The sequence below is a fragment of the Syngnathoides biaculeatus genome, chromosome 1 (assembly GCF_019802595.1).
Source record: "Syngnathoides biaculeatus isolate LvHL_M chromosome 1, ASM1980259v1, whole genome shotgun sequence".
Classification (NCBI taxonomy): domain Eukaryota; kingdom Metazoa; phylum Chordata; class Actinopteri; order Syngnathiformes; family Syngnathidae; genus Syngnathoides; species Syngnathoides biaculeatus.
In genome coordinates this window covers 3,483,924-3,510,717 of record NC_084640.1, presented here as the reverse complement: position 1 = coordinate 3,510,717, position 26,794 = coordinate 3,483,924, and the positions used below count along the sequence as shown (strand labels likewise).

The 26,794-nt window shown below is 44.0% G+C and overlaps 1 protein-coding gene across 3 annotated transcripts; it reads right to left on the bottom strand.

The window, feature by feature from the left end:
- Positions 1 to 294: 294 nt before the first annotated feature.
- smad10a (SMAD family member 10a) lies at positions 295 to 26,794 on the bottom strand. 3 transcript variants are annotated; one of them, XM_061830254.1, is made up of 13 exons: positions 26,781 to 26,794; positions 23,146 to 23,221; positions 19,246 to 19,489; positions 18,800 to 18,974; positions 18,652 to 18,675; positions 17,754 to 17,966; positions 11,766 to 12,020; positions 11,092 to 11,193; positions 10,446 to 10,499; positions 10,103 to 10,286; positions 9,716 to 9,884; positions 4,645 to 4,783; positions 295 to 4,000 (listed from the first exon to the last, which is right to left on the bottom strand). In XM_061830254.1, the coding sequence occupies exons 3-13, from the start codon at positions 19,480 to 19,482 to the stop codon at positions 3,789 to 3,791; spliced, it is 1,764 nt and encodes a 587-aa protein (XP_061686238.1). In that variant the 5' UTR covers positions 19,483 to 19,489; positions 23,146 to 23,221; positions 26,781 to 26,794; the 3' UTR covers positions 295 to 3,788. The 3 variants fall into 3 exon arrangements, with proteins under 3 accessions (XP_061686238.1, XP_061686075.1, XP_061686158.1); XM_061830091.1 differs by lacking the exon at positions 26,781 to 26,794 and adding an exon at positions 26,422 to 26,730; XM_061830174.1 differs by lacking the exon at positions 26,781 to 26,794 and adding an exon at positions 26,422 to 26,730 and having other exon boundaries at positions 19,246 to 19,486.

Here is a 26,794-nt window from a genome sequence, read left to right as displayed (position 1 = left end):
AAAGATCTATCCATCAATTTTCTGAGGCTCTTCTCGGTGGGAGAACTTGCAATATAGCCGGGTGTTCAAATACTCATTTTCTTCACTGTAGAAACAAACAGCCACACTCACAACCATACCTACGGGCAATTTAGTGTCAACTTAATGTTGCATGTTTTAGGGATGTGGGAGGAAACCGGAGTGCCCAGAAAAACCCATGCAGGCACGGAGAGAACATGCAAACTCCACACAGCCTGTGTGTTCACAAGACAGTAGCCTACCTAGATTAAACTTAACAACAATTATGTTGGAATATTGGTGTTTTTATTACAATTTATTTCATACTGATACATACAGAGTACTATACTGAAGACAGATGCAAATGTAACACAATCAAACCATCAAATTAATCAATCATTTAGTGTGCAGTGTGGTTTCCATGACAACAGAACCTTAGCTTCAATGACGGTGCTGAACTGGCCTGATGATCGGGGGGGTTTGAATAAAGCAGTCGTACATCATGAACATTTCCATCATTTAGTTAGTAGGTACTGCTCATCTAGGGCAAAAAGGCAAAAACTGAACATTATGTACAAACAAAATACAGAAAAGTTCATCAGGATAAAATAAATAAAAAAATTCAAATGGACATTGTTCTGATTCCCTTGGATTGTGGAGGATACAAAAATCCTTGAAGTATTAGGTACTGTACATGATGATAGCGAAGCTTGGTTTTAGTAGTTGTAAACTGCAACTTTTCACCAACATTGTTCCCCTAAATTAAAACATAGTGAAAACAAACAGAGTGGTGGCAACATCAACGTGATCTAATGGCAATGGAAAAAAAGTTTTTAAAATAAAAAGATACATTTGCTCACTGGCTGAGGACTTGTATTTCCCTGAATGCGGGCTATATTTTTCAAATGAGCTCTGTCATTATTTCACACTCACAAAAAAGACTAAGGCAATAAATTACACTACTCTGATACAATGGGTACTCTCTTAATAGTTCTATTTCTATAAAGCAGTTTGACATTTGATGATTTCAGATACCTGAGGGAAGCACAAGATGTCATCAAAACTTGGTACAAACCAAATCACGACGCGCAACGACAGGAATGGTAAAAGAAGAGAAGACAAACCAAAACTGTGTTACAATCCAGTGTTTTGGCGCATCTACGGTTGACAACAAAAGGCACAAATCACAAATATGCATATTATGGTCGTGTGGGCTCGTCTTTGAAAAGCAGCTCATTTCCAAACAGTTCTAAAAGTCAACCCAGGACCTCCTGACCTAGACTGACAGCAAGAACACCAGTTGGTGCAGTTATTTACATTTGGACCAAGTGAAGCAACAATGTAACCACGTGCCACTTTTAGCTTTGGTCTCGTCTGTTTCTATTTTTATTAGTCTGGCAGTCATCACAACTACATCTTCAGAATCTTAGAGCAGTTAAGTAGAACTCGAGTGTGTTTCCTGCATCAGAGTGCAACTGACCTGGATCAAATGTGCAGTATGGCTACACAGTGTTGGTAAAGTTCCTTTTATTATTTTATTACTATTTTATCTGCTTGAAATTGCCTGTTTTTTTTTACAACTTACATACAATTTATTCATTTTTCGTAATACCAATTATGCAATTGTTTGCTTATATTGTTTTTTTTTATCTCTAATTACTAATATTCAGAATGATTATTTACAATATGAAAATATTGTTTAACTCTCTACACTTGAATGAGGGTTAAAACAACAGGTGGCAAATTAAAGAGTTGCCTGAGAGCTTCTCAAATGTCATTTTGCGCAGCCAAAATTTGCTGATGTTTGTTTTGTGCCATCAAATATTTTGTCTTCCATATCAGACATCTGCTGTGGTCTCTAAAACAATGGCAAAAAGAGGTCTCATCATTTTTCTTTGCATGTGGTTTCAATCGTACGCACATTTTGATTCTCACCCAACAATGTAGATTGATTTTTTTAAATATTTTTCCAAATATAACGAGGTCGAAGCACCACCTTGCGGTGCTATTTATTAGTTAGTCCGACGATTTGAAAATCCCAAGACTAAAAATTACACTTTTGAACACAAAAGAATATTGATTCTTTTATCGGCATAATTTTATGGAACATTTACTTATCTGGGCTGTCAAGAGATGTCCAAGTTATGTCGATTCGTCATGATATCATGTACAATACAATTCAAGCCACACAATTTTATTATGGATTAACATTTTAGCATGTTTTGTTATCAGTTTATTATTTGTGTAAAAACAAATTTGTTGTGAATTCCAAAATAATGATCTATGCTTTTAATTCACTATTTTTAGAGAAAACAACCAAGAGTCCTGTTGATGCATTCATTTAAAATTAAGAAGAGTCATGAGAATATACTCAAACATATTTCATGATGTTATTTTGAGAAAGGAACTGTAACCAACTACAAACTGACTTGGTGTTGTGTAACACAGTGATTAAGAAAAGAAAACATACCAGGGTTCTATTAATCTTGAGAGCCATTCAGAGATGGTGTTGAGCTAGAAAGGCACTGGTCTTGCAGGCAAGTTTTTGGTAGGCCAAGACAAGGACTCAGTCGTCCGCCTCTGGTGTTGCCAGTCGCTTGCCAAACATTCTGAATCACATTAGCATGCTTTCCTACGTCTGAGATGCTACAGAGTAACATCCAGTAACAATGCAATTGTACATATAAAACCCACAAAAATAGAGTGTTACAGCGAAAACTTGGTTGTTTGATAGAGCAATTCTGAATTTTGAAACTCAGTCAGTTATGAAACGAGGAGTTGTGGAGGAAAAACTAGTTATGAAGTGTCGCTTATGAGGTATTCCAGCTTTGGTGATTCACACCAAACATTTGGTTAAATACAGGGGTAGCACTGGTTCATTACGAAGACCAACAACACCACTTTAAAGCTAAATGTTTTTGGCTTTTTAGTCTTTTGGTATGAAAACAAAAATGGATATACTGTATACTTGAGCAGACCATACGAAGAGGAACAACAAGCGAGAGTTCAGGTCAACGGACAGTGACGAGCACGGTACAAGCACAGAGGTGACAAAACACGTTCTTCTCTCATCCACATTTACACATCACTTCAGTTGTTCGTACGACACAGAGAGGAAAAAATAATGCTGTTTGTCTTCAAACATCCTTTTCTAGAGGTATTCAATTGTGATTTGAACTCCTGCGAAGAATCCTGCATTATTCTATATCGTATGGAATTTAAAGTGATAAAACTGCACAAAGTGCAGAAAAGGAGATCTGGATTTCTGATTGGAGTTTTCGGGAATAAAACATCCCCTATTTTCATTATTTGTGTTCTGTGTGTTTGTGTAGCAGTTAGTAGCCGATCAACCACAATTCGCAAACAGTCTGGAATTGATTTATAAAAAAGAATTACGGCCCAATCTCCAACTGAATTGTAATTTTGGAAGTGTATTTTATACGCAACATAGTGTTTTGTTCTCAAAACACATCTCGTTGATAGCATTCGTTTTTTGCTGTGGCATGTCAATGCAATGTGACTCACCATGGTGACACTCATTTCTGTGAAGTGTAAGAATCTACGAAATGTAGTGTGAAGGTTTTGTCTCATGTCAAACTACATGAAGTGTAGAATGCACTGTAAATTGATTGTTACAAGCATTAAAAGGGTTGTTGGGCATTTTTGTTTGTCTTCTGTTTTTTTTTTCATTTGGAATTCCTGTCTTTGAGAGAAGCTACAAAGCAAAAATATCTAAAGGCCTGTGTGTTCACATTCAAATAATCCAGATCTAAATTTCAGCATAACGATTCTCAGTTAGCAGGCCCTGGATCAGATAATGGCATGGTATGCAACACCTCATCCAGAAGCTGCAAAGCACGGTGAAGGTGGACCTCCACCCAGCAGGGCGTGTGTTTGATGCTCTGCCTGGGATAGTCCGGCCCCCAGCCCTTGACAAAGCTGAGCCGCAAGATACATAGTCGCCGAAGGTCATCCACGCCAATCCCTGCTGCGGCAGACAGACCTGGAAGTGAGGAAATGGGGGACATTTTCTCATTAGATCGCTCAATGAAGGTCAAATTAAAAAAAATGTTTTTTTACACTAAAGCCCACCCAACACTGGGCGGTGTGGCCCAACGCGACCGAACTGTACAATCACGGAAAAATCTGTCACTCTTTGGTACACATAACGCTACCGGTTCACCGGCAGGGGTGAGGTGAGGCTGCTCGGTGAAGACCTCTTGGCTCACCAATCTTAGGCTGTTTTATGGGGGGCTGTAAGTGATTCATGGAATTTAAATTAATTTCAGTATGGAAATTGGATTTGATATACAGTACATGTACATTAAGTTACAAGTTTGGTTTATGAAATAAATTGAACTTTTAAGTCAGCATCGACTAGTTTACCAGCATATTTTATACTGTTTTAACATTAAATACATCCGTCCTTCAAATTTCGGATCCACTTGTGCTCACAAGGGTCGCAGGATTGCTGGAGCCTATCCCAGCTGCTATCAGGCAGGAGGCAGGGTACACCCTGAACTGGTTTCCAGCCAATCGCAGGGCACATGGAGACAGACAAAAGTCACAATCACACCAAGGGGCTACTTTCTGGTGACACTGGATGTTCTGGTATCCAAGAGCACACATGACAGAAACAATACTCACTGACTGCGGGCGCGATGCCTCCAACACTGCCTGGGCCCGGTATATTTCCTGCCACCGCAGCTGCCTGTGCCGCAGCGGCAGCCTGAGCTGTTGCAGCCTGCTGCTGCATCTGTCTGTGGCACTGCCGTAGGTCGAACACCTAACAAACAGAAGAGAAATGTTGCATTAAAGCTGTTGTTATGTACACTTTTTTTGCTCACATTTTCTATGCATTTAACACACATATTAGATGAGTGGTGAGAAATTGAGAAATCTGGTCCTATGTGGGGGAAGGTGGAGCTCTGTCGTTACAAGCTATGTTTGAGTAAACATGTTCCAGTGTCTTTTTTCAAAATGAAATCTCCTGACCAGCAGACTCATGGTGTTTCTACTGGTTGCTAGTGGCTCCATATAGCTACAATGGACTATGCACAGGGTCTAGGGAATGGGTGCCAAAAGCAAAAAATCTGTAAATAATTGACACCGCCTCTAAAAGGGATTTGTAATTGTTTATATATGCCACAAGATGGCAGCAGAGTACCTAAAACAAAAAGGATTATAACCATTAACACTAGGCATCAAGCAAAAACACAATATGCATTTTTTTTGCGGGGAGGAGGCTAAAAACAGAGCATTGATCTCTTAACTGGTGGTGATGAAGAGTGGTGGTTGATCCATTTTGTTTGCCATAGATCGGACATTCGTAGAGGAAATGATGGGCACATGGAGCACGAGCTGTGCGCACAGGTGCGCTGATTGGAAGGTGTACACCTGCGCCTCATGCAGCCTGATCATGCCATGGATTTATATGACCACGATGACAACTGGCCGGCGCCAGTTCGTAATGAGCTTCATGTCCCGTTCCAGCACTCTCGTATCCCGATTGAACCTGTGTGTACCGACCTTCGTCCGTTCTCCGACCAACCTTGTAAGCCTGACTCCTTCGATACTTCTGCCTGCGTTGATTGTTCTCCCGTGTACCGACTCCTGCGTGTCCGCTCATCTGCTCTCTTCGCCCGACGTCCGAACTACCGCTGCTGCACCGGACTGCCCGCTCGATCCCCGACCTCGGCATATAATAAACGTGTCTCTTCTTGAACTACCTTGCGTCTTCCGAGTTCCTGCATTTGGGTCCTACTCTCGTTTCCGATGGGTCGTGACAGAACGAACTGGCCAATACAGGACCCAGCAGGAAAGACCCGGCGTCGCCGGGACCAACGCAAGGTAGACCGGAGGATTGGCGAACCAGCCGAGCTACTCTGACGTCGCAACGGCGACGGACTCGCTGCTGATGCAGGCTCACGTGGCAGTTGGAACTGACCCGCTTCCGAGACACGCCCACGTGTCAGTTTCGACTGACTCTCCGCCTGCTCAGGTTCATGTTGCCGTGGAACCCGACCCGCCCCCTTGCCAAGTGCACGCCGCAGTGGGAACGGACTCGCCATCTCAAGTGAACGCTGCGGTGGGAACGGACTCTCCACCTCAAGTGCACGTCGCAGTTTTGGCTGTTCCGAGCAGAGTTCACGCGGCAGTCGGAACTGACCCGCTCCCAAGACACGCCCACGTGTCAGTTTCGACTGACTCTCCGCCTACTCAGGTTCACGTTGCCCTGGAAACGGATTCGCCACCGCGCCACGCCCACGTTGCTGTCCAGGAGGGGGCGGTACTGGCGCCGCCTTCTCACGTTGCTGTCCAGGAGGGGGCGTTATTGGCGCCGCCTTCACACATTGCTGTCCATGAGGGGGCGGGACTGGTGCCGCCTTTTCACGTTGCTGTCCAGGAGGGGGCAGTACTGGTGCCGCCTTCTCACGTTGCTGTCCAGGAGGGGGCGGTACGGGCGCCGCCTTCTCACGTTGCTGTCCAGGAGGGGGCGGTACTGGCGCCGCCTTCTCAAGTTGCTGTCCAGGAGGGGGCGGTACTGGCGCCGCCTTCTCAAGTTGCTGTCCAGGAGGGGGCGGTACTGGCGCCGCCTTCTCAAGTTGCTGTCCAGGAGGGGGCGGTACTGGCGCCGCCGCCTTCTCACGTTGCTGTCCAGGAGGGGGAGGTACTGGCGCCGCCGCTTTCTCACGTTGCTGTCCAGGAGGGGGCGGTACTGGCGCCGCCGCCTTCTCACGTTGCTGTCCAGGAGGGGGCGGTACTGGCGCCGCCGCCTTCTCATGTTGCTGTCCAGGAGGGGCCGGTACTGGCGCCGCCGCCTTCTCACGTTGCTGTCCAGGAGGGGGCGGTACTGGCGCCGCCGCCTTCTCACGTTCCTGTCCAGGAGGGGGCGGTACTGGCGCCGCCGCCTTCTCACGTTGCTGTCCAGGAGGGGGCGGTACTGGCGCCGCCGCCTTCTCACGTTGCTGTCCAGGAGGGGGCGGTACTGGCGCCGCCGCCTTCTCACGTTGCTGTCCAGGAGGGGCCGGTACTGGCGCCGCCGCCTTCTCACGTTGCTGTCCAGGAGGGGGCGGTACTGGCGCCGCCGCCTTCTCACGTTGCTGTCCAGGAGGGGGCGGTACTGGCGCCGCCGCCTTCTCACGTTGCTGTCCAGGAGGGGGCGGTACTGGCGCCGCCGCCTTCTCACGTTCTTGTCCAGGAGGGGGCGGTGGGGTCGCCGCCTTCTCACGTTCCTGTCCAGGAGGAGCTGCGGAGTTCTGTGGAGCCACCCTGGAGCTGGAGAGACTACGGGAGGGTGGTGGTCATTGCTCTGGTCCTTCTCTCCATCATCCTATTTGCTCCAGATGGCTCCCTGCCGCTTCTTGACCTGGCCTCGTTGGCGACCAATCCCTGGTCGTCTTGCAACGACGGCGTGGGAGGTTCTCGTCTGGAGCAGTGGCCTGCCTCGTTCTGGTTCCTGCTTCGCCGTTTGGTTCCTCACAGAAGTCGTCCGCCCGAATCACCCCGTGGGGACCCTGGTGCTTGGCGTCCGGGTCGTCCTCCTGACCTGTCCACCCAGACGCCTCGTGTTTGGTGGCCTGGATGGCCACCAGTCTGGGGTTCAGGGGGGGGCGTGCCCTCCTCCGGATCCCCTTCCGCCCACCCCTGCCTGTGTTACTTATTTTTCGTTTAGGCACGTCTGGGAGCCGTGCCTTTGAGGGGGGGGGGGGGTACTGTCATGATCCTGCCGCTTCAGCACGAGCTGTGCGGGTGTCCGCGCAGGTGCGCTGATTGGAAGGTGTACACCTGTGCCTCATGCAGCCTGATCATGCCATGGATTTATCTGACCGTGATGACAACTGGCCGGCGCCAGTTCGTAATGAGCTTCAGGTCCCGTTCCAGCACTCTCGTATCCCTGATTGAACCTGTGTGTACCGACCTTCGTCCGTTCTCCGACCAACCCCGTAAGCCTGACTCCTTTGATACTTCTGCCTGCGTTGATTGTTCTCCCGTGTACCGACTCCTGCCTGTCCGCTCATCTGCTCTCTTCGCCCGACGTCCGAACTACCGCTGCTGCACCGGACTGCCCGCTCGATCCCCGACCTCGGCATATAATAAACGTGTCTCTTCTTGAACTACCTTGCGTCTTCCGAGTTCCTGTATTTGGGTCCTACTCTCGTTTCCGATGGGTCGTGACAGTACATAGTCACACAGAAAGAAAAAAATTATCATAAAATACAGCATAAGCATCGATGGATTGATGAATGATCCCTTGAGATGCATTTCTAATCAAATGTAATCATGAGGTTTAAAATCCAATAATTTAATAAAATTATTTCAAAACATTTTGTGATGCACTCCCTTACAATGACAAGAATATCTGTGATGCTCTTGAAGTTTTAACCTCAGTGTCGACACGCACAGCGGAAGCCCGAGTAAGTATGTACAGTGAAGAAAATAAGTATTTGAACAGTTTTCCTGCTTAGAAATCCTGGAGGGGTCTGAAATTTTCATTGTGGGTGCATGTCCACTGTGAGAGAGACAATCTAAAATGAAAAAGCCAGAAATCACAATGTATGATTTTTTTAACGATTTATTTGTGTGATACAGCTGAAAATAAGTATTTGAACACTTGTCTATCAGCTAGAATTCTGACCCTCAAAGACCTGTTAGTCCGCCTTTAAAAGTCCACCTCCACTTCATTTATTATCCTGAATCAGATGTACCTGTGTGAGGTCGTTGGCTGCATAAAGACACCTGTCCACCCCATACAATCAGTAAGACTCAAACTTGTAACATGGCCAAGACCAAAAAGGCGTCCAAAGCCACCAGAGACAAAATTGTAGAACTCTACACGGCTGGAAAGGGCTACGGAGAAATTGCCAAACAGCTTGGTGAAAATGTTCCATTTTGGTCATAATTCCACTCACCATCTTCGGAGGAAGACGAATGATGAGTTCCATCTCAGCAACACCATCCTTACTGTAAAGCATGGGGGTGGTAGCATTATGCTTTGGGGGTGTTTTTCTGCAGATGGGACAGGATGACTGCACTGTATTAGGGAGAGGATGACCGCGGCCATGTATTGTGAGATTTTGGGGAACAACCTCTTTCCTTCAGTCAGAGCATTGAAGATGGGTCGTGGCTAGGTCTTTCAACATGACAATGACCCGAAGCACACAGTCAAGAAAACCAAGGAGTGGCTAAGTAAGAAGTATATCAAGGTTCTGGCGTGGCCTAACCAGTCTCCAGACCTAAACCCAATATAAAATCTTTGGAGGGAGCTGAAACTACATGTTTCTCAGCAAAAGCCCAGAAACCTGTCTGATCTAGAGAAGATCTGTGTGGAGGAGTGCGCCAAAATCTCTCCTTCTGTGTGTGCAAACCTGGTGAACAACTACAGGAAATGTTTGACCTCTGTAATTGCAAACAAAGACGACCACTGTACCAAATATTAATGTTGGTTTTCTCTGGTGTTCAAATACTTATTTGTAGCTGTATCACACAAATAAATCGTTAAAAAAATCATACATTGTGATTTCTGGCTTTTTCATTTTAGATTGTCTCTCTCACAGTGGACATGCACCCACAATGAAAATTTCAGACCCCTCCAGGATTTGTAAGTGGGAGAACTTGCAATATAGCAGGGTGTTCAAATACTTATTGTCTTCACTGAAATTGAAGGGGAGAACGTATCTATAAAGGTCTGACAAAAGTATTGAAGCAAGATTCAGACCTTAATGTAGGCTCCAGGGTAGATCTTGTGCACAGCATCACCTGGGGCTCGCCCTGCCTCCCTGTCAAGATAGTAGCTCTGTACAAACACAGCATGGTCACTCATACACCGCATCCACACGTCGCCCTCGCCACGACATTCCAGCTGCACCCCTTTACCGATGTGTAAGCTGCAACAAACGGGAAGGGAATAAAACGAGCAAAATATTGGTAATACAACCTGAGAGTTGGGAACCAGAATTATAACTACCTCTATGTTTTAAAGTTGTGATACACGTCATCCTCAGGTTACATCACAATATGAACAATTGTAATACAGTATACCCCCCGATTTCATGACACAACCCTTGATTTCAGGGGAATGGTCAAAGCGATTTTATGCACATACCGGGCTCTCTCACTGGCATCTGTGCGGTGAACATTACTCAGCTGGCCGAGGCAGAAGCGGTCGCCTCCCGACGGGTCGACATAACCATCCACCGTCACCACGGGGCAGCTGGATGGCACCTTAAACATCTCACCCACCTGCACGTCCATTTCAAAGTACGAGATCGAGCACCAAAACTCTGGTCCTGCATAGGCAATAAAAATGTTACATGCAGTGATCATAAAACTATTTACATTAAATATAAAGAGAGAGCAATTGGAGAGCTTGTCTCACTCAAAGAGAGAGAGTAACTAATTGTATAAATGCGTCACAACACAACAACAGTACAGTACTCGACTCTAACCTGGATGATTGGACACAGATGGGGGGAAAGAGGTTGAACCATGATGCTGAGACCCTGCAAAGAAATACGATACATTACAAGAAAGAAGACATTATAAATGAGCCCAGCTGCATGGTAAAAGAAAATAATTCACTTCTTTATTATTCAATCATTCCTTTCATTACAATAACTGAATAAAAATCTGCATTTTTCCCAATTGCTCAATAAAGTGTTGAGAATGTCAGTTTACTGTTCGTAAATGTGTTCTGAAAAGGGCTATGTGTCCTGTCCATCATATCAATAGAATAAAATCAATCGAATATCGAAAAAGGAGGTTAGACTACATACATGGAAAATCTGTGGTAAGTTTTAATACATTTCCAATAGGTCAAGGCTTCCAGATGTTTTATAAGACAAATTACCTATTTTAAAGAGAGCATTTAAGGAACGGCAGCAAGGTGATAAAATGTTAAGTACGTCAGCATCAGTCAAGAGATGTGGATTCCACTCTTCATTTTAACATCTCTGTGTGAAACTTGTACTTTCTGCTCGTGTTTGATTGGGTTTCTCAAGGTACTCCGCTGTGTGATCGTGAATGTTTGTCAGTATTTGGCGAGCACGCTAGGCTGTACAAAATTGATCTGGATGGATTTGAGGCACATCTCACAATGTTGGTTTGGATGGTGAAGGGGTGTTGGCTGATGACCGCGACCATTCTGCAGAGGTCCTATTGGCGTATAGGAGGCTGTGTTGCTGCCTGTCCACACCGCTGCATTACATGGAAAGCAAAAAGCACACGTTCAATGTGTTATTGATTATTCTGTAAGCCATAAACCTGTGCAGTCTAATATGAGTCAATACAGCAGCTCTTACATGAGTGTGGTTTTGGTTTTTATGGTTTATTTATTCCTTGTGTTGAACAAAAATCTGAAAAGTGCATCATCGACCGTAACACCCCCCCCCCCCCCCATCACAAAACACACACTCATAAACGGGTATTTTGCAATTGCGGTTTAGCATTCACAAATTCCACTAACTGCAGACTTTTTTCCAAGGGGGAAGGGGGGGCATATTACTAATACTTTGGCACCATCTTGTAGCATTTTTGTGGGAAATAATTATGTAGTAATGAGTTGAGGAGTTTCATTTGGACAAAAAGTGTGATATGCCATCATCTTGTGTCAATTACAAGCAGTCATAAACCTTGAAGGACAACGGTTATTGCAGATTTTTGCTACTTACATACACAGAACACTGTATACCAAAAGTAATGAAGTGCCTGGTAAGTACACTGTATATACAGTCCAATATATTATGTACATAATACGCATTGCAACTCACTGTGGAAGGCAGCCTGGCTCTGTGAGTGTTTGCTGCTGCTGTATCCATTCTGACCATGAGATTGAGGAGGAGGTAGAGAGGATTGTTGCGGGTGCGGGGCTTGAGGTGGTTGGGGAGCTTGTTGCTGAGGAGGGGGTTGATTTGGAGTCGGGGAACGTGGTGCTTGAGTCATAACTTGAAGCTGTGGGGAAGCAGTCTGAGGGCGGGCATCGACGTGACTGCCCTGTTGTGGCAGCATGATGCCAGAGTTTGACACTGCGAAGGAAAACAACCGAGCATATCAATACCGTGACTAAGGACCGGACTTCAAACATATTATGTCATTTTCAGCTCTTCTGCATCTTTTTGAACTTCCACAGCCAACAAAACATGACTTCTGGAATGTTTCTGTTTCTGTTTTTTTCCTCTGTAATTCGACAATTGTAGTACTGTTAATTTACACAGTACATACTTTCAAGGTTTTTTTCTTCATCTATGGTGTCATGAATTGTCCTCATTCACTTTTTGTGCCAAGTGAATAAAGTTTTGTCATGTAGAAACTGGTGATGTATCTTACTGACTTTAACAAACATAATGCCAAGTAGATGAAGTAAGAAAGGCAGAAATTCCAAATTGGGTAATTAAACTCTTACATCAACAGAAGCATGACATTTTTAGAAGGCTTCACCAACTTTTCCACTGGAACAACCTGCCATGGACAACAAACAACATAGTAATGTCGCTCCCTTCCAGACAGCCTGCTCTTCTGTCCAAAAATTAATTAAATAAGCCTGCAATAGTCACAACTCGTACATGCCATTTCACAACTGAATCCATCATACCTATTCACTGGAAAAATAAGTTGCATTGCAAATAATAATGAAAAACATTCACCATTTTAATTATAATATTACAGAGACATGAATGGTATTGACATGAATACTGACATAAACTGGGGAAAAAATACAAATTGGCAAAGATTTTATGCTATGAAAACAAACCCATTCAGAAAAATGAGCGAGACACATTCGATTTGCTTTGGTGGGCCACAAAAAAGATCTTGAGTTTAGCATGTGATCGAAAACATTCCAAGCAACTGTACAATATAAAAACTGGATATGCGCATATTGAGAAAAGATAATGACAATTTTGGAAACTGAATCTAAATGTCATGATCCTCCCGCTTCAGCACGAGCTGTGCGGGTGTCCGCGCGGCTGCGCTAATTGGGAGGCACACACCTGCGCCTCATGCAGGCTGATCATCCCCTGTATATATAGGACCCGGTGACGACTGGTCCTCCGCCAGATCGTTGAGCTTTATGTCCCGTTCCAGCACTCTCGTATTCCTGACTGAACCTGTGTGTACCGACCTCCGTCCGTTCTCTGACCAACCCTGTAAGCCTGACTCCTTGATACTTCTGCCTGCGTTGATTGTTTCCCCGTGTACCGACTCCTGCCTGTCCGCTCATCTGTTCTCTTCGCCCGACGTCACAACTACCGCTGCTGCACCGGACTGCCTGCTCGATCCCCGACCCCTGCATACAATAAACGTGTCTCTTCTTGAACTACCTTGCGTCTTCTGAGTTCCTGCATTTGGGTCCTACTCTCGTTTCCGATAGGACGTGACACTAAACAAAATGCAAAAAAAAAAAAAAAAAAAAGCTGGGCTATATTTTCGTAGGCTGCATCTACAATTGGGCGCAAATGCTGCCGTATCCAATTTTTGTGCCAGCGCAAGATTTGCCAAAATTTGTGTTTGCCAATTTCGCACACCGGTGTGTGCTGCAGCGTCCTTAGAAATGCGCTTGGTAGAATGACAATTTGGTAGCAGAAAGACCATCTAAATCCAAACCTGGTCAGACAATGCCTAAATACTAGTGCAAGGTAGGGCCTTAGTCTCACGGATTTTTTGTGACTTTAATCAGGGTACAGGTACACAGATATTGAGCTCCACAGGTCAGCAGTTTTTAATAAGGGTACTCGCTCGCATTGTCTGTTACCACACTGACGAAGAGCAGTGATCATGAATCGCTGCTACTACGCATCGTTCTCTTACACACAGAACTGTCTCTCTCAGTTGAGACTATTACACCACATTTAAAGGGAATGAGAGTAGCTGTTCAATGATCAACTTTGTGGTGGTTTCATCGGACTTGCGGCCGCATGTCTTGGACAGTCAGGTGAAGAGAGGGGCGGAGCTGTCAACTGATCACCACCTGATGGTGAGTTTGCTCTGATGGTGGGGAAAGATGCTGTTACAACCTTGGAGCCCCAAACGTATTGGTAAAGGCCCTTCTGGGAACGTCCGGCAGGATCCCTTTATAGAAGGAGTTTCAACTCCCACCTCTGGCAGAACGTCACTCACGTCCCAGGGGAGGCGGAGGAAATTGAGCCCGGGTGGAGTCCCCGAACCTGTTGGTGAAGACCAGCGGTGAGGGATCCCATCAAGCTGAAGAAGAAGTCCTATTGCACCCAAAATGCAGCTTTCGTGGTCACTGAGACAAAATCTCGGGCGTGGCAGGGGCTTAGTGAGGCCATGGAAAATTAATTCTGGATGCCTTTGAGGAAGTTCTTGTCCACCATCTGGCATCTCATACGGGGGAAGCAGTGGACTGTCAACACTGTGTATAGTAGAGATGGGGTACTGCTGACCTCGACTCAGGCGTTGTGAGTCAGTGAGGGGAATACTTAGAAGACTTCCTCAAATTCCACCAATAAACTTATCCATGAAGAAGCTGAGTCTGAGATACCTGAGGCAGGCTCTCTTATCTCTGATGTTGAGGTCACTGAGGTGGTAAAAAGCTCCTTGGTGGCAAAGATAGATGAGATTCGCCAGGAGTTTCTAAAGGCTTTGGATGTTCAGGGGCTGTCATGGTTGACATGCCAACATTGCGTGGACATTGGCAACAGTGCCTCTGGATTATGATGGCATGTTCCAACCACAGGGCGAATGACATTCCTCAACCTCCATTAAGGTCCATTAAGGGGTGCCGGAGACGAGGGTCTGTCAGGAAGTCAAATCTCATATTTACAAGGAGCAGCGTGGTTTCCATCCTGGCCGTGGAACAGTGGACAAGCTCTACACCCATGGTAGGGACCTCAAGGGTGCATGGGAGCTTGTTAACCAGTCTTGTGTTTTGTTTACTTGGAGAAGGCGTTCATTCGTGTCCCTCGGGGGATGTTTTGGGAGGATGGGGTACTGAACGCCTTGATATGGGATGTTTGGTCTGGTATGACCTGTGTCACAGTTTGGTTCACATTGGTGGCAGTAAGTGGTACTTGTTTCAGGTGAGGTTTACATTCCGTTGGCCTTTGTCACTGATTCTGTTCATAACTTCTATCGACAAGCTCTCAATTTACTGTTTTATCTACATTCCAAGCGCATCTACATCATCGAGCTCACAGTGCCCTGGGAGGGGTCAGTCAAGGAGGCGTATGAACAGAAGCGGCTGAGGTATGCAGGACTTGCGGCTGAAGTGCAACAGCAAGGCTGGAGAGTAGAGGTACGCCCGGTGGAAGTTGGCTGCAGAGGGTTTATAGCCTCCTCAACATCCAGGCTCCTCGGAAAATTTGGAGTCCAAGGGAAGTCCCATTGGCAGCCAGTCAGAGGCAGTGGAAAAGCCCAGCCAGTGGCTGTGGATAAAGAGGAAAGACCCCAATTGGGCCTACAGGAGAATTGATGGCACCTAGCGGGTCAACCTGGGACGCTGGTATTCACTGCTGAACCCTCTCTGGAGTGTCGTGGACCCATCAGCAAAACACTTGATGATGGAAGGAAGCCCACTTGATAACCCGTAGGGTGCCATCACTTATTTGAACATCCCACAGAGCCTCATCGGAGCCGAAATATGCATGAATAGAGGGATATTAACATCTAGTCCTAAATAATTAATCTCCCCTCATTTATAGTCTATGGCTGTGGGTCGTCACCAAAAGAACAAGATCCCGGATACAAGTGGCCGAAATGAGTTTCCTCTTCAGGGGTCTGGCTTTCCCTTAGAGATAGAGTAAGAAGCTCGGTCATCCGGGAGGGCCTCAGAGTAGAGCCGCTGCTCTTCATTGAGAGGAGCCAGATGAGGTGCGTTCAGCTTTTGATTAGGATGGCTCCTGGACGGCTCCCGGAAGAAGACCCAGGGCACACTGGAGAGACAATGACTACTGGTTGGCCTAGGAACTCATCAGGTTCTCCTCCGGAAGAGATTGAAGAACTCACCGGGGAGAGGGAAGTCTCGGCTTCCCTGCTAAATCTACTACCCCCGCGACCCAATCTCAGATAAGCGGAAGAACATAGATGGATGGATCATGGAGCCGCTTTCAATGGCGAGGAATGAAATCGTCTGTAAACACACCCACAATATTGCACGCCGCCCACTCCTGGATCTTCCGGCCTGCGCTGTTGTACGAAATTACCAACACAGGTCAAATGCTACGTTCACATATGACATTAAGCAAACTTTCGTCTGGGTTACTCGCCGGAGTTATTTATGAATGCGCATTTGCTTCATCTGAGCCAGATTGCTATACTCCTCATACATGGGTTTGTGCCCATTCACACGTTTGCGTTGACTTCATATATTACCACGTTGCGTAAGTATTGACTAGTTAATTTTTGGGTCCGTGGCAAACGCAGTGTTACTAATTTCTGGCACATATTGCAACCCCTGTTGTTTTGGGAGCATTGTTGATTATCCATCCATCCATTTTCTTTGCCACTTATCCTCACAAGGGTCGCAGGACGTGCTGGAGCCTATCCCAGCTGCCAACAGGCAGGAGATGGGGTACACCCTGAACTGGTTGCCAGCTAATCGCTGGGCACAACGATACAAACAGCTGGACTCACAATCACGCCTAGGGGCAATTTAGACTGTCCAATTATTGTTGCATGTGTTTGGGATGTGGAAGGAAACCAGAGTGTCTGGAGAAAACCCACACAGGCACAGGCAGAACATGTAAACTCCACACAGGCGGGTCCGGGATCAACCCCGGGACCTTAGAACTGTGAGGCCAAAGCGTTCCAGCTGCATAACTGTGCCGCCCATTGTTGATTAGTTTGGTTTTTTTTTTTTAATGTCCTGTTCGAATATGAGATCAAGCAGAATGGAAAATTGGAAATGGAGAAAAATCACCCCTTTTATGCCAGAACAGTTTGACTGTGTCACAGCTGACATTTTAAGATTCCCCTGTGATTACTTAGTATTTTAATTGAAGTTCATTGAGAATCAGTCGATCAGTCGAACAGAAGAGAATTTCGGAGGCTGGGGGGACAAAGACAAACACAAAGCGCTAATTTAAACGGAATGAGAAAAATAAATAATCGCACATCCACAACAAGGAAACATTAAAAATGGATGTTGCATGACATTGTAGCACTACACCCTGTGAAGGAACGATGGGGCAAGATAGGACAGGACAAGAGAAGAAGCATGCAGGAGAAGAAGCATGCAGGACAAGCGCCGTGAACCAGCCGCCTATATGACTAAAGTGTGATGGGATTGACTAAATGAATTACAGAAGATTATGGAACGAGAATATTATGTGGGGGGATACACGAGCAATTTGCGTGTCGCATTAAGTGAATGGTCCCACACCCAGTTAAATAATCCCATGGGTGTGTGCCTACGGATACATGCAAGTGAATTCACACCGTTGTGCAAGCAAAAATGCTGACAAAAATGTCCTATAAGTTCTGTGCCTGCAACACAGAGGCTAAGGACTCCACCCAATCAACTGAGGACAGGAGTGGGACAATGGGTCCACCCGAGAGCAACCCGGTGGACATTATATATCCCAAGCAAGGGACCCAGGGCAGCCCCGACAACCGGTCACTCGGTGGTGGCCGCAGGAACCAATGCCAAAGCCCCCCCACCCTATCCTCAGGAGAACAGGTTACCCCGACAACCCATGACATTGTTAATTTGGAGAATGAACAATCATCACTCCCCCCTCACCCCAATATCAATGTCAACATCCATTTTTGGAACCACCCTATCCCTCAGAAGCACAGCTAACCTTTGGGTGAAACAGGCAGCTGTGTATATCTGGTGACCGGTGGGGGTCCATGAGGATCGGAGGTCAGATGTGGAGAAGGCAGGGGTTGGCCATAGTGGTCTGGAGGAAGCATCTTGCATGTTGCTTGGTGGTCAGACAGCGGCATACCAGGTGGAAGATCCATCTGTATACAGTCATGAATATACTCTTCTTTGATCAGACCACCAGGTGGCGCTGTAGGATGTGACAGAAGGTTGGTTGAGCTTTTTTTTCCCCCACTGACCTCACAGTCATAGCCAAATGCGCAACCCATAAAAATCCATTTTCACCAACTTGTCACTTAGCAACAAATCTTGACTATAATGGATGGGGAAACTTCAGAGTTGGCATAAAACCAACAAAAAAAAGCATGAACAAGATGACTATTAATGTCATTTTGTGCACACTCTAGTTTTAAGACAAACGATGTTAAAGTTAAGTGGGAGTCCTTTTCAACTATTTAGGGTCTACAGTGTATTGCCCTTTGGTCTCAAGTGGACACTCAACCAAGTGATCAATTGCGTTATAGACTTTATTAGTGCTGAAAGTATTCAATATGTATGCATTATTTAAGGAAATATGGCGCATCATATTTGGCAGGGGTTGAAGCACAGATTGTGTAATAGATGTGTCAAATTCTGTATAAGAGGTTTCTTGCACTGCTGGTTCACTTCCTTCCACTTGTTTTTGGGTAAGAGAACCCAGTGGCGTTTTGGCACAGACATATTACCTTGGCACAGTTGTCTTTTCAAATGTTCAAGTATAGATGAAGATTAAGAAAGAGTAAATACACACACACACACACACACAAATATATATATATATTTTTTTAATGTTTTTTTTTATGGTACATTCCTGTATATGGTAGACTGAAACTTACCTGTGTTGTGAAGACTGAGACCAACTGTCAAAGAGTGCAGAAAATTGGGAAAAAGAAAAAAGATTAAAGATACCACATCTGCCCATCAATGTAAACTACTTTGGCAAAGCCAGTATGGTACCTTGGTGGAAAGAGACTTTGAACCTACCAATGCCTGGAGACACCACTCTCTCATAATGGTAGGGGTTTACGCACACATTGTCGTACTTTAGGTCAAAAGCATACTGGCAGAACTTGACATGCTTGAGTTCATTTTTGTGGAGGTCAGGCCAGCGCCACAGCCGTGCATAAATAACATGAGGAAAACCTTTCCTCCCTGCCACCTGAGAAGTGACAAAGAATTCACACACACCATATTGATCTACTCCAAAGACTGACAAGCAACCTCCTGCAGTTGTCCTCTCCCAATTGAGCACATCCCAATGAGCAGGATATTGATTCTTTTGGAAAACGCTTCAACATGGAAATTCCAATCCAACATACCTTGTATGAAAAATAAAAGTCATAAAAATGCAAAAAACTAGTGCAGATCTCCAACTCATGACTGTGACTGTGTGAACCTTGTGAAATTGACTTGACTTCATAGTAACTAACCTGCAGTCGTCCATCAAGCGTCCTTTGAATGGTGACACACTTGCTCGGGTGGATGCCATTTGTGGTGATAGCAGTGATGAGCGAGTCCAACTCGTCTTTCTTTTCCTTCAGCTTCTTGACCAGGCTCTCGATGGCGCGCTTAGCGAAGCCCTCGTTCTCCCCGCCCTGCCGATGGCACATGAGGCTGTGGACGATGCTGAGGCATGCGTCATTGCTACTTGGAGGGTTCACAGACATGATGCTGCTGCAATGACACAAAAAAACACCCGATATCCTAAAAAAAAATCCCTCACCAATACATCTGCAGAGACAAATGTAAGAAACCATGGTATGTGTTTACCAGATTCCAGTCTTTTACAAAGATTGTGGCAAGATTCTAGCTGTGGGTCCATTCCCTTTGAAGAGCATTTGTGAGGACAGATGTTGGACAAATGGACCAGACTACAAAATGAACCTTGAGATTTCAATGTGCTTTGCGGTGTGCTTTTCTTTAGTACACATAATGCAGGCAAATTTGAAAAACCCACAATGGCCACTGAAATAATTGACAAGACTGGAATTTTTTAAAATGCATTTAGACAAGTCATGAAGCTATTCACAGGACACAATTTACAGATATGCAAATGAAGCATACGTTCAGTGTTGCTTTGTAGCTTCCCACACATGATATCTATCTAGAATGTATGCAAGGAAAAATGTTTGCATTGAAACATTGCTAAAAGTCCAATTTTTATTCAACTTATGTGTAATTCATCTCAACTGAATCATTATTTATGTCTGAGGGTTTTTTAAATTATTATTTTCCTATTTAAGCCACGGTGTTACAGTGGCCTATAAATTTCAAATAAGTTTTAGGAACAAAACCTCTGCCTCCTTTTTGCTGAATAATTAGGCCAACTATGCCACTGTATTTTAATGTTGGATGTCGATACTCGGGAAAAAGGAGTTTGCATTTTTTTAGGTGATACTGAAAAAATTTGACAACCACTGGTATACTAGGTCCTACTTGGAGGAAAGGAGCTAATTTGTAACCATTGGAAGTTCTCTATCTCAACAAATGGCAATGACCTACGGGGTCCCTCAAGGGTCAGTTCTTGGACCTCTCATGTTCAGCCTGTATATGCTACCCTTGGGTCAAATTTTTTAAAATATGATTTTGACTATCATAGCCATGCAGATAACACACATTTGTATGTAGCAGTGTCTCCAGATGACTGTAGTTCAATTGAGGTGTTGTGCTACTGTCTAAAGCAGATATATAACTGGATGAGCCAAAATTTTCTTCAACTAAACCACAACAATACTGAGACATTTTTTTTCTGTCAGTAAAGTAAAGAGAATTGCTGTTCGTAAACACCTCTACTCTCTAGCTTTAACAAACCAAAGACCAAGTCATAAACCTTGCTGTTCTGATGTATTCCGACGTGTCTTTCAACAGTCATATCAAATCAATTACAAAAACTGCCCTTTATGAACTGATGAACATATGTAAAGTGAAGGCTTGTATGTGTCAAGCAGACCAGGAAAAGCTCATTCCTGCTTTTATTTCAAGTAGACTTCACTACAGTCTTCTGACTGGACTCCCCAAAAAGAACATTAAACAGCTGCAGCTCATTCAAAATGCTGCAGCTCAGGTTCTGACCAGAACAAAGAGGTCAGAGCATATACCTCCAATTATAAAGTCCTTACACTGGCTTCTGTTCAGCTTTAGAATAGATTTTAAAGTTCTGCTACTGATTTATGAATCACTCAATGGTTTAGGTCCTGAATACATGAAAAAAATGCTTAGAGAATACAAACCCAGTAGAGGTCTGAGATCGAGTCACTCAGGTCAAATAGTGAAGCGCAGAGTCCAACGCAAACCTGGTGAAGCAGCATTTAGCTATTATACTGTACACAAATCAAATAAATTGCCAAAAGAGGTGATGTCAGCCCCAAGTAAGAAATTTTTAGTTCAGGTTAAAAACTTGTTTTTTCCTCATGCTTTTTAGAGTACTTCCATGATTAATATTTCTTGCACTGTATGCTGTTTTTTCTTGTACTTTTATTTTTTCATTTATAAATCCATCCATCCATCTATTTTCTTGACTGCTTATCCTCACAATAGTCGCGGGGAGTGCTGGAGCCTATCCCAGCTGCCAACGGGCATGAGGCGGGGTGCATCCTGAACTGTTTGCCAGCCAATCGCAGGCAAACAGCCGCATTAAAACCACACCGAGGGGCAATTTATTGTGTCCAATTAATGTTGCATGGTTTTGGGATGCGGGAGGAAACCCACACAGGTACAGAGAGAACATCCAAACACCACACAGGCCAGTCCGGGTGTGAACCTGGGACCTCAGAACTGTGAGGCCAATTCTTTCCAGCTGTATTCAAATCCTTTTAATCATGTGAAGCACATTGAGTTGTTTATGAAATGTGCTATATAAATAAATTTGCTTTGATTTGCTTTATTTCATTCACCAAACAAAGAGCATTGCACATTAAAATAGCAGTGTTGACATGCCGGATAATACATTCAGGCAAGATGCTGACTTATTTCTTGTGTAAGTTTATCTTGGTTCAAGTGCTCCTCTAAAAACATTGACGAATGGCTTTCACAACAATGAACTCAGCCATCATTTAAACAAATCCCTTTGAGTTTAGGTCTAAAGTCAGTGATTTAGATGGCAAATTGAGATAAATTATGTGTTAAATGTCATTTTGGGGGAAGTCGTGTGCAGCAGCTATTATTGTGGCAGATGTGGACAAACCCAAACAAATCGCAGACTGATAAGAAGAACCCCAAACATACAATCCGACAACTGCACATGCAGGACAGTTCTGAGCATGCTTGACGCAGAAAGTTTTTGCCTTGCTGGCAATAACGAAAAGAGCAGACTTGTCTACCACGGTATATTCACTCCAGACTATTTCTAATAGTGAATGTGCACAGTCCCTAAAAGAAAAGAAAAAAAAATCACATGGGTTACAGTAGTCACGTGAAATTTTCCAAATAAGCACTGAGTCATCTTTTCCTTTATCTTGGTGAATATTTCAGTTAGCTGAGTCGAGGTTGTACGTACAAGGCCACATGCCTTCCCATAGTTATATCCTAGCAGACCTGGTCTCAATTAAAACCGCAATCAAGCATTCAGATAAGTAACAAAATACTCAGTCGTAACTTTAACGATGAATGAACAACATAACGAGCTATGAGTTGATAACTCACTTCTATTAACTATGAGGAATAAAAACATCTAATTTAGAAATGTTACAAGTGTGTGCAACTCCTCTTCATATGACTGCCCAGTAGAAAATTTATTGTATATTAATGATAAAAAACTCAAATGAGTGAAACTACAATATATGATTGCTGAGATTATCTTTCTGTGTTTTCTTCTCGAGTTTGGTCTATCTGTGGCTTATGAGCAACATGACCACCTCACACATCAGTGACGTCATGGCACAAAGCAAAAGTCTCAGCTTTCTGTAACGTGATCAAGGACTTATCAGAATCAGCGTAATCTCTTTAGTATTGATGCAAGTGAGTCTGTGAATTGATTCTCTGTGAATCGAGAAATATTAATCCAAATATTAATCACTAACATTCTTAAGAGATGTTTTTTCCAGTAATCTGAATGAATACAAACAAATGAAACGCAATGAATGGCTGTTTTGAATGTTGAGAAATATTATTTGCTAGCAAATGTTCCATTCTAATTTATTCATCTCTTCAACTGGTCTCCGCAACATTCTGATGTCCTGATCAATGTCATGCATGATCGCAGTTCAAAATTTAAGTCTTGTGCATCTTTACAGGTGAATATTTCTTAAAAGGTTGGTCAAATTATGACTTATAAGACTTCATGGTCATTTAACTACACAGATAGAAACGAGTAGGTTTATGGTCTTGCTTACCTTGTATTAAGTTGGTCAGCCAATGAGTGACCAGAAGCTTCACTGGGATCATGATGGCGCAGTTCTGAATCAGTCCCTGTTGGCAAAGTGAATGAAGATGCAAATCACATTTCATTTTAGATTCTTTATATGCTTAAATTTTGTCATTTCCCTTGCATCTTGCAACATTGTTAGATCCCTTCCTCTTCCCCAGGTTTTCCTTCACCTGAACAGCAGCTGATCAGTTCTGTCAATGATCCCGGTGTCTCCATATCCCTGTACACCTGCTCCTTGTCACCAGTCCCTCAGTACTGCCTCATGAGTTGTTGACAGCTGTCAGTTTCATTCAATTCTTTTTGCTTTATTTTTGAGGACTTGTTTTACATATTTGCAGCAATACCTGCTTGCTTTTAAGTACTGTAGAAGGAAATTAGTCATTCTGTCTCTGCATTCCAGGAGGTCAATGTGTTGGGGAAATTTTGCTAATGTCGCAAAATTACACAATAAAAGAAAAAAAACATACATATCTTACAAATGTCAATAGATTGCATAAGTGGTTAATATCCAAACCACATTGTTTGTTTGTTGCTGACTTTGACAGTTCGATATGAGCCAAGAGCCACCGCAATGCTGATAGATGAGAAACTTTCAGAAGAGCCAACTAATCACTCTCAAATGCAGTAGCTAGAGCTTCTGTGTGTTCAATAATCGCAACAAGCGCTAAGCTGTATGTGTTGTATAAGTTAGATATTTAAAGAAAATCCCACTTACCGTCAGCCTATTTTGTGAGACTTCACATAAGAGGAACAATCAACCACAAGACACAAGCAGACAAACGACCATTCACAGCCACATTCACAACTACGGGCAATTTTGAGTCTTCAACTTAACATGCATGAATTTGGGAATTTGGGAGGAAGCAGGAATACCCAGAGAAAATCCACATGAACCAAGTCAAGTCCATTTTAGTAGGAATTTAGAAGTCCAGTCCTGCAGGCGATTTGGAAGCAGTCCTTCGCCCTGGCTGCTCAGTCCAACGTGACAATAACTCAACAAGTAGAAAGAAGTAAAAAACTGGAGCGAGTGACTGACACCAACTGAGACACATTTAGTCTCGATTTGAACAGTCACCTCCCGAGTACATACATTGATCTGATAGAACTTGTTTATTAGACCAAGCCTCCCCATGTAGCATCTAGCATGTACAGTATACCTATTGTAAATGAAGGTTCAGTGCACATCTTATTAGTTATCTTGTCAATTATTATTATTATCTTCTTAATCAAATTTTACACTAATACATGATTAATTATCATATTTTACACTCAGAATATTAATGTTACACTTGTCATTTAATAAAAGAGTTATGATAACTACACACCCTCAAACAAATTCAGTTTTCATTATTTCCTATGCTATTGTTTTTTTTCCAAACCCGAACAAATTAGAGTCAGTGATGGCTGACGTATACTAAATCCATATCTTTGGATTTTTATTGCACTGTCTTGAGAAACATTTCAACCAGATAGATATTTTCTTGGTTGGGCCAAATGAGAAACTTTTAGAATCAAATTTTAGAATTTGTAATTGATTCAGTGGGTATATGGACGACTGGTTAGCACGTCAGCCACAGTGTTCTGAGAACCTGGGTTCAAATCTTAGCTTGTGTGGGGTTTGCATGTTCTCCCTGTGGTTGTCTGGGTTTTTTCCAGGCACTCTGGTTTCCTCACACATCCCAGAAATATGATTTAATTGGAGACTCTAAATTGACATTAAGTGTGATTGTTAGTGTGACTGGTTGTTTGTTTCTATGTGCCCTGTGATTGGTTGGCACACAGTTTACCCTGCCTCCTCCCCAAAGTAAGTTGGGGAGGCTCCAGCACGGCTGCAATCCCACTGAGGATAAGCAGTGTCGAAAATGAATGGATGGATGAAGTGATTCACTAAATCGTGAAAAATATGTAGCCATTCCGTTTGAAAACATTGAACCAAAAAAACACAACAATACAAAATATGTGCACCAGCCATCCACAACACTCCCATAAGCTTGCAATACAAAAGCTGTTTTTAAAAACAGATATGTACTGAGAGTTTTGTCAATTATTTTGGCAGAGCTATGAATTTGTATTGGATGGTTCACATGTACTAAATGTTTGTTGATGTGTTATGCAGTATATGATTAGAACATCAGCTATTTCAGAGTCAATGCTTAAAACTACATTACAAATAACGTACATGTAATTATAATGTTTGTTTTATCCATATAACACAGAAATACACAGCTCTAACATGAACGGACCCCCAGACATCACATAGGTGAACCACTTAAATACTGTCCACAATATAGATGGAACATGAAATACAAATTTGTTTGTTGGTTTGTATTGGACAGTTGGCTCGGCAAATCGAGGCAAATGGTCAGTGAGAGGTCAAACCCAGGGCTAGAAACAATGTGCAGCAATATTATTTTAGGCTGGGGAAGAGCTCCAAAGGCATTCTTAAAAGCCTGGCATTGCAGGCTCCTGACGACAACAGAATATGAAAATACTTCCTTACTTACTTGAAGGACATTGAGAATTGTAGTTTCCAGCAAAGCTGCACTCCATTTGTGTAGCCAGACATTCAAGTTGTTCATGGGAGAGTAAACCAACAAATAAGTATATACCTAATTTGTGGGCACAAATGTGGCATAGTGTTTTTTCCCATGTCATGTCTGGGGCTCCGTAGCAGTCTGTGCAGACAGTCACAGGTATTTATTGCTGCCCCCGCCCCTGCCCCCTCCCCTCTCCTCAATACACTCTACTGTATGTTCATCCTACAGGCCCCAAGCTCGACAGTTGGAGGATACACTTGTCCAAATGAAAACTTCCATCACCAGTTCCCAGGAAACATGGAGTCATACTGACTGTCAAATGTAGCCAGTGTCCAGGCTTTTCATTGCCTCCATTATCATCATATGTAACCAGCCATCGACATGTACAAAAAAAAAAAGGACGGTACAGCACTGTGCGTGCTTAACAGAAAAAGTATAGTACGTTTAGTAATGTGAGGTGTGAATTGTTCATGGCCCAAGTTGAAGAGGTAAAACACATGGCCAGTTGGAACCTTTTAAGTCGAAGAAGCGAGCATGCACAACATCACCCGGAATGAACCCGCTGGCAAAGATTTGACACGCAAGATGAAGGCACCAATTTGGCCAGCTAACACGAGCGACTTTAACTTGCAAATATCGCCTGTTGGCCACGGAGGCGACAGCTGCTTGGGAATGAACGTTCACAGCGAATTGATCATACTCACACATCAGACGGACAGAAGAGAGGAACTTGAACAGAAAGAGCTGCCCGACAATTGCTTCCAGCGGACTGAGTGGTGCTGACCAGCTAGTAGGAATGTTTACTCGCCAGTGCATTAGCTGCCTCTTAGCACTGTCTAACCACCGAAATGCTGCTCAACGGCGTCAATGCCTCATACGGTACAGCGCGCAACCTCGAGCGTCTCACACTCGGTTTATCATTTGATCAGTCTTGCTGTCTCCTCGTGCATCCTGGCCGTTCCTCACGCGCACGACACCATAACAATAGAAGGGAGACATCGTGCGCGTCAGTGTCGCGACATGCTCCGGCAAATAGCAGACCGCGTCTCATACGCGCGCTCACCGGCAGCCAGTAGA